Raw genomic sequence first — 10,674 nt, 5'->3', positions numbered from 1 at the left:
TGCATTCTAAAACTTCCTAAGGAATCCCATTATTAAAACGCTAATTTCTTCTGGGTTTTAGGCCATAAAATGAGCATGCTGCATAATTAATACATTAATTAAAATAAGATGTACAAAAATGTGACACAAATGTATGTGTTTTAAATTATTTTGTTGGATATTTATTTATTATATTATATTTATTTATATTTAATGTATTGACTGTCATTTCTGGCATTGTGGTCCAGGAGGCGTTTTCAAAACTCATCTACTTACAAAATTTAATAGCTTATAAATCTTTGGGTTTTGCGAATAGCACTCGAGTATGGACCTTATAATATGACAAAACTATTTGAATTTGAATTGTGTAAATTTGAATTATTGACAGCCGCATTTCAGCCAGAATCGGCCCGAGTGTGCTTGCTATCTGCGCGACGATTCCAGGATTACATTGACAAAATAATATGTTGTGGTCAGGACAAAACTAGCCTAAGTGAACCGAACATATCCCCTCCCGGTGGTCGCAGTAAATGCTTCGTTCGATTTTTCGGGGATTATCTACTCTTCCCTGTGGATGACCTCTGACCTACTTTCTGTACAATCAGAATTTCTGAATTTTAAATATTGAATTTAATGTTCCGAATTTCTCCTTCATCTTGAAAACTTGAAGCTGTATTTTTTAAAACTGGATATTTGCATTCAAAGAATTCAGAACTTAAAATCCGCTGTTTGAAAATACGTCTATTAAAAAAACTGCCATAAAAAAATCAGTTATTTAATTTCAAATGTTCATTATTCAAGTTTTAAAAAAATCTAATTCTGAACTATGTTAAATGCCACATTATATTCAGTTTTGTTAAATGACACCTGTCAATAATCCAAATTTACACAATTCAAATTCAAATAGTTTTGTCATATTATAAGCTCCATACTCGGGGATAGTATCGTAGTATCCGGACTGTATCATTATATTGTCAAATGAAAGACGCCTCCTCCAGTCGCTACTTGACGTCAGGGTAGATCCCGCAACTATTTCGTCGATAAAGAGGCAGAAGAGGACCATCCGTCCGTAGGAGAAGACGATCAGGTATTGCATTTATTTGAAGTCAGCGGATAAAGTGTATGAACTGATTTAATATAGCGTCAGAATCTTCTGCAATGCCACTGCAAGGTTTCATGTGTGATGAGGGCAATGCAAAAGTCCATGTTGCATATTAGGATTCTGTGTAAGATAACGTCGATTTAAAACCAACATTTTTCAGTTTTCAGTCAATTCATGTTTATGCTTCGTTGTCTGTTATTAGAAGATTATTGGTGCAGGTGCATGCATGTGCATCTATGCGCAGTGTCTGAATACACACACACACACACACACACACACATTCATACACGAACAATATGCATCCACTGGCATAGCGCATTGCTTGAAGCACTTTCAGATAGTGGTAAGGGGTTTTGTGCATTGCATGTTTACAATTTATCCGTGGAACAGCAGTTCAAAGCTGATTTTTTTCTTGTTTTGTCGTATGTATATTAATTTGGTAAAAGTAACGTGGTAGTACTGGTCCTGAATGACTGTCATGTTCATATTCCATGGTATAGCATGGAATTACTATGATACATATTAAAACACCATTGCATTGCTTTGGTACCAGGTCCAAAAATAATACAATAAAATTAATTTTTGTACTTTGTTCTGAAAAATCGAACTTGAACTTTAACTGAATGTTGACAGGATAAATGTTATGATATATGCATGATACATTTACTGTATGTACAGTTTCAATGGATTGCTGAATCTTGTTTGTTATATTGACAACTTTGGTTTGGTTTCTATGAACAGGGTATAACTGAGCTGATATTGTTTTTGTTCTTTGTCAACAAATTGTCAGTGAAAGAAGGTGTGTGACCTTTGAGAATATTTTTCCAGAATTACAACAATCAAACTTATCATATGACCAGTGCTTATCTATTTAAAATGTATTTAAAGATGACAAATATTACAATGACTAAGGAATGACCAAAGACAGATATAAAAGCATAGTAACAGAGAAAATTTTATTTTATAAGTTAATAAATTGTAGAATTAGAAATACATAATAAATAATAATAATGAAAAAATATGCCACGTAAAATAAAAAATACATGACTAATCATAATTACAGAAAATTGTAAAACAAAAAAACAATTAGGGGCTTTCTAATGTATGTCTTGTAATTCGTCCTAGAACTTATTGGAAATATCAATAAGTGTGTGTCAGTTAAAATGAGTTGTGGCACCTCAGAGGAACATTAATATTCATATAAATCCCGATTATCCATTTAGACTCATTAATAGTTTAATGTAAAGGAAATTATTGAGGATTTTAAGGCAGGACTTGTGAAGTTTAGAACAGCCAATACATTAGTTTTAAACAAATATTTTTCATGTCAAAATAGTTTCAAAGTTTTTTTATGAATATGTGAGTATGCATTACTTTCTCTTATTTATTTTTTTGCTTAATCATCTTGATAACAGAATCACTAGAGTTTGGCTATAAAAAATGAATCTCAAAATCTATAAATAGTAAAACTGGCCACTGGCTTATACAGATGACAATGTGCTCAAGAAGTCCCTGTAGATGCTTAGGCTAAATACAATGGCTTATGCAACCACAAACTATTGGTTTGGCCCATGTTCCCCTGCACTGAGAAGAGTAACAGGTACCATGATGACGGCATTCACACATGCAGGCTTCAGTGGCAGTGAGATGTGGTAATACACACCTGAACAATGCCACACTATTGCAGTAAGATTTAATAATAGCCATGAAACCAGAAACACTCTTCTTAAATACAGCCACGTTTTTTGCAACATTGTTTTCTCTGTTCTGTTTCTATGTCTAATTTTCTATTGAATTGACTTTCATTGATTTATTCACTGATCTCTACTTCTGTTTTGTTAAGTTCCTGAGTGGAAATCAACTATACAATGCCTTTAGGAGAGGATGGAAATGGATGGAAAAAGAAGACAAGTGATATCAAGGAAAATTACGATTTCAAGGAGGTCTTGGGGACGTGAGTGTTTGATAAATCAATTGCTTGATTTACAATATAAGTGGCCAGAAACAAGTGTTATTGTAGTATTATTTTTACACTATTAATATTTTGAATTAGCTTTTATTTTTATATTTTCAGTTTTAATTTTAGTATATTTTTTGTATTTTTTTCTGTGATTTCATTACTATTTATGTTTAAATTATTTTTATTTCACTTTCTGTTTTAGTCATTTTTGTGATTTTGTGCTCTAATATATATTTTTTCAGATTTATTTAAATGAACAACGATAATAATCTTGGTTTGAGTGATTTCATAAATTAATAAAAGAACTCTTGATGACAGGAAAATCAGGTCTTCACAGTGTTTTAGTTCAGTTTGGAACTGTTGAATCACACCTGCAACTACTGTACCAACAAGTATTCTTACTCCTAATCTTCTTCTGTAGCTCTGTAGCTCCCCTTCATTTGTTTTAGTGAGTTGAGAATAACAATATGTCAAGTTGGCATTATGAAAACAGTATTCAGAGTATATTGGCACTGAGTGGCGTCAGAAACGGATCTCATCCATTTTCTGTTGGAGCAGTTGCTTCTTTTTCTCACTTTGCCTGGTGTGATTAATGACACCTCGGTGTGGCACACAGCAGGACTTTCATTATCCGTCAATATTGGGAATTAGTTCAATTTACATTCACATTTATATTATTCCCAGATGCTTTCCTACAAAATCAACTACAACATTTCTGTTTGAAGTCATGTAGACCTGCTTCTATTATTCATGAAGCCAGTCGTAGCCGAGGACAAGAGAGCGTTCGTCGACCTTAAGTGCACTAGCCCTTTTATGTCGCAGATATATTTATAGTGCGTGGGCAGAGTGTGTACATTTTACTGTCACGTTCGGTGCATCTTGGGCGACGTGGCTGAGGACGAGAGACAGAGAGAGGGATAACCAGATGGACAGACAGATCTGCCATGCCGAATCTTAGTGACACTCACGCAAGATCTTTCACGAAGCACGTGAGAAGCAGGACGGCGAATGCTGGGTGGGAAGCACATCGCTATCCTCCAAGGCACTGCTGAGGGGAAAGTCAGTAGCGTAGAGCTGTGATGAAACCTTCAGACACGCACACACAGACACATACACTAGCATATAATATTCATCAGAGGGCTGTTATGAGTGTCTCTCCCCTCCTGCGGCCAGAATGACTGCTATTTCAGATGGCATAACATAATCATTTGGGCATGCTTACTTCAGCTCGAGTTCACATGGCCAGCCTCATGTTAAATCCCCTTCTTTGGAGCTGTGCATGCTACACACTCACCAGAGATACATTCTTAGCATCACTGTGGAGCAATTGTCAGTCTTGACCTTTGTTGTACCAAAACCTCAGCCCTTTATACCTTAAGCATAAAATTTGGACCACTTTGCAGCTTATTCTGGCAAAGAAATGTCTACATCAACAGAAGAAGTCCATTTTAATGATATATAAATTGGCCAAGTGCAGTCTTGTTTGGAGGTGGATACCTTGCGGTAAATTGCAATGCACCTTTAGTTGACAGATCCCACTTTTCTATTTTTGTAAAAGTATTTTCAGCCACTTTAATTTCACTTTTAACATGAGTACACATTTTACTCTATTTACACATATCCTGGGTTGATTTTTATTAATTGTAAATATTATACACTGTACTCTTTAAAGGTTTGGGGTCAGTGAGATTTTTTCCTTAAAAGAAATTAATATTTTAATTTGACATTTAACTGATCAAAAGTCACTTTAACGAAGACATGTAGGCTATAATTTTATAAGATTTCCTTTTGAAATACATGGTTTTCTTTTGAATTGACTGCCAAAGTATGGAAAAATACTACGGAAGCGAATGGGGACTGTTTGATTATGTACATTTTTCTAAATATCTTCTTTTGTGTTCAACAGAACAAAGAAATTCAGGTTTGGACGCACTTGATGTTTAGTAAATGTTGACAGAATTTTCATTTTTGTGTGATCTGTCCCTTTAAGGTGACTTGCAGCTTCGACACTTCCAGCGCTTGACCGCCTTAAGCAATGTGACGTCTGTCATTTCTAGTGTAGACACAGTGTTACATAAACTGTTGCATTGAATTGAATGTGACAATTTATGGTAGAATGGTTTTACTTATAAATGAATCCCGTTGTATCTTGCAAACATGACTTGTTTCTTCGGAATTTGCATAGTATTACTGTACATGACATTTATATATAAACATTTGGCAGACACTTTTATCCAAGCCAGCCAATCAGTCTTGTTTGTCACATCCATCAGATGGTCAGTGAACACTCTGTACTCTATAACTATAGTTTAAATGTCCTGCATTGGACTGGAGTAGTGTCGTTAATTGTAAATGGTACAATGGAACTATCAATGTCAATGAGCAATTTTAGCTTTGTGCTAAGAGGCACAGTCCATGCTTGTTTTCTTTTGTCAGCAAACAATGAATTCTACAGAGAGCTGAATGAACTGAAGCGGACTGCGTAGTAGGCAAGATTGCTGCAGCTGGGACCCCATCAGCAGAAATAAACAGAGAGAAAGAGAGTGATAAATCATAGGAAAGTCCAAAACTTCAAGGAAAACTTTCTTGAGGAATGTTGTATCAATAGCAGTGCAGAAGCAACCTGTAAATATTGTGGGAAAAGGTTAGCCTGCTGATCTTTAGAAAGATGGCTCAAAAGATTTCTGTCATTCTGTACTCTTAGACCACACACTGTATGGTCATAAATCAAAAAGTGCTCTTTGTCCTTTCTGCGCAATTAATCTCGCATTAATGCAACTATAGACAGAAAATGGAACGGTTTCTCTGTATAGGCAAACCTGTAACCTAGCTTTGCTTTCACAGTGTCATGCAGTTTTGACTAGTTTGCCATTAAGCGTTGTTCAGAGGATTTAACTGTATATGTTGACAGAAAGCCTCTTTTCTAAAGTAGATTATGGAATTGGTTTAGCCGTGAATTCTTTGAGTGGAGTCAATTGATTTATTCTGGGGAAATTGTATCTGCTCTGTCTTATCTAACTGCGGACCTGGATTTTGATTAAAAACATGAAAAACGGTTTACAATTGAAGACTAGAGAGTTTTTAATTTTAGCAGACAATGCAGGATTTGCTACAGTATATCGAGAGACTAATGTTTGAGTAATGTGTGTTTTGAAGGATAGCTATAAAAAGAGATGAAGTGAAGTGACATACTGCCAAGTATGGTGACCCATACTCGGAATTCGTGCTCTGCATTTAACCCATCCAAAGTGCACACACACACCGTGAACACACACACCGTGAACACACACACACCGTGAACACACACCCGGAGCAGTGGGCAGCCATTTATGATGCGGCGCCCAGGGAGAAGTTGGGGGTTCGGTGCCTTGCTCAAGGGCACCTCAGTCGTGGTATTGAGGGTGGAGAGAGCGCTAGACATTCACTCCCCCCACCTACAATCCCTGCCGGCCCGAGACTCGAACCCGCAACCTTTGGATTACGAGTCCGACTCTCTAACCATTAGGCCACGACTTCCCCATAAGATAAGAGTTGTGTTAATAGTTAATTGCAACTGTAAGCATTATCCATTCTGGTTGTTTTCCATATTGTAATTTATACAGTTTATACAAACGTACATGGCTGTTAACATAATTAAGAACAGGTGGGTGGTACTTTGGAGACTTTGTTATGATATGTTATGAGTATGTGCTTAAGTCATTGCGCTAACTAATATATACAAATAACAGTTAGCTTATCTTGTTTCTGTAAGAACAAGGTCTGTTTTTGTGAGACAAGAGGTTAGTATTTGAAATTTTTGTTTTTTTCAGTGTTTTTTCTGTGTTGCTGTCTGTAAACAGTGGTATTTGGGAAACAAAATGGACTGTGTATATTTGTGCTCTTTCAAAGCTTACAGAATTCAAACATCACTTTGACTTTGCTGTTTTGTTTTTGGTTTAGTCATTCACAGTGTTCATCTTATTTACAAAGTGGGCAGAAGAGGTCAAAGGAAACTGGTTGCTATGGTGACAGGATAAGATTTTTTTGACCAAGGTTTATGTTTATGTGAGTGTCACAGATGTAGGATGAATAAGAATTCAGAGCTGTTTTTATCAAAGGTCCCTTTGTTGATTTAAACTCCCAATCTTCCTAAACAAAACGAGAAAGGTGTTTTGAAAGACTACGCTTAGTTTAACAGAAGGCCAGTTTTGTCAGGTTGGTATGATGTCAGAGTTGTTTTGTTTTCAGTCAGTAGTAACAGCTAAATCTATACGGCTTTCTAAGGGAAGAAAAAGCTCCCCAAACAACCTACCTTTTTAAAAGACATCCATAAAAAAGAGCCACTCATGCTGCATTTTTGTTCAATTATTAATCACAGCTTGTTAGAGTGAGTGTGTGATTCAGAGTGAGTTTTGAAAAGCCTTTTTTACAAGGGAAATCAATCAATTTGATCAATATTTGCTGAGAAAAAATGTATTTAATAATTTTAATGTAATAAATTAAAACTGATCATTTATTGTGGTAGACAAAGGCATGATAGATAAAAATTTGAGTTGTTCCTGGAATTAAAATCATAATGAGAGATGTCTAGTGTTCCGGCATTAAATCTTTGAATGACTGGATTATTGCTTCACGGATTATTTTCCAGGTCAGGTACAGTGGTTAAATGAAATGCAGCGTCAGTACTACTTGAATAACTCTACTAGACATTGTCAAAAAAATGATTCAAACACACTAAAATAATATATTTTTGTGTATGTGTGTGTGTGTAGAGAGAGAGAGAGAATAGAGAGACAATTCAGAGATAGAATTTTAAGCTCTTATTTAATAAATGAGATTTAAAGGGGTCATATGATGCTATTTTAAAGATAATTATTTTGTGTATTTGGGGTAACAGAATATGTTGACATGCTTTAATGTTCAAAAAACATATTTTTTCAAATACTGTACATTACTGTAGTAACTTATACTTAAACTAATAACAAAACATACTTACAGTCTCTGATTCAGAAGTGCCAGATTGTCATAGCAAAGTCGGAATTGACCCTCTTTTTTTTTTTAGAAATAGCCTTTGTGCACAGCCAGCCTTGTACTCTCCTAGGTTCATGAAGCTGTCGTCCATAAAATGCGTTGCACAAATTCGAACATTTGGGTTGTGCTGTTCTGTTGTAAACAAATCTTAACCAATGATTCCTAATTGCATCTACTTTCAGAAGGCCAAATAAAGTGCTTTTACTTTCGCATAGAAGCACACAGGCTGCATCAACACGACTGCGGTTACTGAAACCATGCCTTCTTTCGTTGCGTGAACATTTGGACGGCATTACGAAAATATTTCCACATCGTGACGTAGACATGTGGGGACGTGTTTTAATGAGGCACTTTAGCCCGGTCTAGATCAGCTAGATCTAGAGACTTTGAGCTTTGTAACTCTGCAGATCTTATACATGCACAAACAGCTACATAACAAATTAAAGGAAAGGAAAACTAGAAATCGCATCATATGACCCCTTTAAATTACTTTTATAGTTATTGAAGCAATGAATTAACAGTAAGTATAATGCACCAAAAATATGTTTAAAATACTTCATCTTTTATGATATCAGGAAATTGACATATAATGACTGAGCCATGATTCTGAACCCCTCACTAGAGAAACACTTTACACCATGAGTGTTTTTTAATCTATTTTAGTGCAAAATGATTGGCCTTGTAACATATGTAAGGCATTCCATCAGCTATATGTCTCTGCAAAACAATTTTCTTATTTACAGACCTCGGCACCCACATCGGCTGTCTTGTATCATTTCCTAATCTCCATTCTCTCTCCTCTCTTCCTCCTCCTTTACCCACAGGAAGCCATGGGAGGCCTTAATTACACCATGTCTCACGGCAACAGCACAGCTCCCGCTCTCTTCATTTCCCCTCGCTCTCTCTTTCTTTCCTTCATTCTTTCTCCCCGACCTCCTTTTTGCCCCCCGCGCCTCCCCCTTTCCACTTAAGGCAGTCTGAGAAGTCTGTGATACGAGTCCAGTTGAAAGTTTGTTGACAGCTGCAGCGCTGTATGAGCTGCTCTCTCTCACTAAACAACCCTGCTGTGATCATGACTCACTAGCATGGCTTCCAGGTCATTGGAGATTTCCGTTTTATTTTTATTATCTCAACAACAACATATCATAAGGTCCTTTTAATTGAAAGCATCCTCATGGAAACAGACAGGCACGCATGCAAGAAAAACTGTCCTCTGTGATTTCAGAAAATTGTACACGACACATAATGACTGAGCCCAAATTTCCTGTTATGCTCATATTCACTTGTTTTTCTTCATTATATGTTTTACACATGCTTTGAAAGACTTTTAAATATTAAGTCAAATTTGAATATATTTACATTTTTTAAAGGCTCTCTCAAAGTTAAGAACAAACATTCTTCTAGTAACGTTAATAAAATGCTGTTTAAAGTTATCTTGTCGTTAATAATGTTCTCAAAACATTACAAAAAGGTTATTTATACATCATTTGTGGAATTTTTTCTGAAATGTTTTATTTTGATGTTTGTCTATCATTTTTTAAATGTTACTCCTCATTTCAGAAAGTTCAGAGTACGTTCAACGGTAATATTCCAATGATGTTGAGAAATTATATAATTTAATACTTCTTTAACAATCATATAACCAAGAAAAAAAAACTTTTAAAACATTTAAAAAATAGGACATCTTCTGTACAAAGAATCTCAGAAATAACGTTTTCATAACTAAATGGGTATTCTTAGAACATATTTTTGTTAGCTGGTATTTGTATTTATGTTTAGAAGATGTTATTTTTGAATTGTTTGAGATATCTAAAAAACGTATGGAATGTTTGAAATCATAATTAGGATTTTAGCACTATATAAAAATTAATCTTGGAAGCGAGGAAAAGAAATTTCCTCTACTGTCATTTATTCTCTAACTTGTTTATTCCTCTATTCCTTAGTGGCAAATTGAATGTTTAATTGCTCCCTCTGTGATTAAGAAGGCAGTTTAGGGAGTGTGTGTTTGGGACAGCTAGATTATACATGACTGTGCTTGTTTTAACACACAGGCTTTGTGTTTAAGGAAGAGAACGAGAATGAATGTGTTTTGTCTACTAACCTGCAAGCCTGAAAAGATGCTCGAAATAGGACGAACACACACCCAGATGCCTTAACACATGGAAACATTCCTTGGATGATTAAACAGCTTGTGCTGTTTGTCTTTTTCTGGCACTACCTGTGTCCCTCTGGAGAATGCAGATGTACAGCACACTGTTTCATCTTTCCCCACCTGAAGAGTCTGGCCTGATAAAATATCAGCCGCTCACAATATTTCTGTTGCGTAAACAACACACAAAAAAAGAAAAATACTCTGGAAAAGGCGTCAGCGCTGTTTACGTCCCTTTTGTGTTGTGTTACACAACAAAATCAGGGCTGAATTACCACTGAAGGGTAAAAATGCATCAATGCGTTTACTATCAATCCATCAGTGATGTAGAAAAACTTATGTGCATTAACTTTTAAAGCTGTTCAGAGTTACACTAGGCCTACTGAGGTTTTTAATACTTTTATTCAGCAAGGATGCATTTAACTGATCAAAAGGGACAGTAACTACATTTATAGAGTTACAAAAGATTTCTTT

The 10,674-nt window shown here is 35.6% G+C and overlaps 1 protein-coding gene across 2 annotated transcripts in view; it reads left to right on the top strand.

Moving 5' to 3' along the window:
• Window positions 1-865: 865 nt before the first annotated feature.
• The window catches only part of LOC306845229 (calcium/calmodulin-dependent protein kinase type 1-like), a gene marked incomplete at its 5' end in the record, with an annotated part of 24,869 nt that continues 15,060 nt past the window's right edge, over window positions 866-10,674 (top strand). Inside the window, 2 exons of one of the 2 annotated variants that reach the window (XM_079377901.1) lie at window positions 866-1,066; window positions 2,925-3,035. In XM_079377901.1, coding sequence (XP_079234027.1) covers window positions 2,950-3,035 — 86 coding nt within the window. Of the gene's footprint in view, window positions 1,067-2,924; window positions 3,036-10,674 lie in introns of those variants that run through there. The other variant, XM_079377902.1, reaches the window with a different exon arrangement.

Source organism: Barbus barbus, assembly GCF_936440315.1.
Source record: "Barbus barbus genome assembly, chromosome: 25".
In the NCBI taxonomy this organism is placed as follows: domain Eukaryota; kingdom Metazoa; phylum Chordata; class Actinopteri; order Cypriniformes; family Cyprinidae; genus Barbus; species Barbus barbus.
The sequence above is the reverse complement of the archived record's forward strand: the minus strand, read 5'-3'. Positions and strand labels throughout refer to the sequence as shown.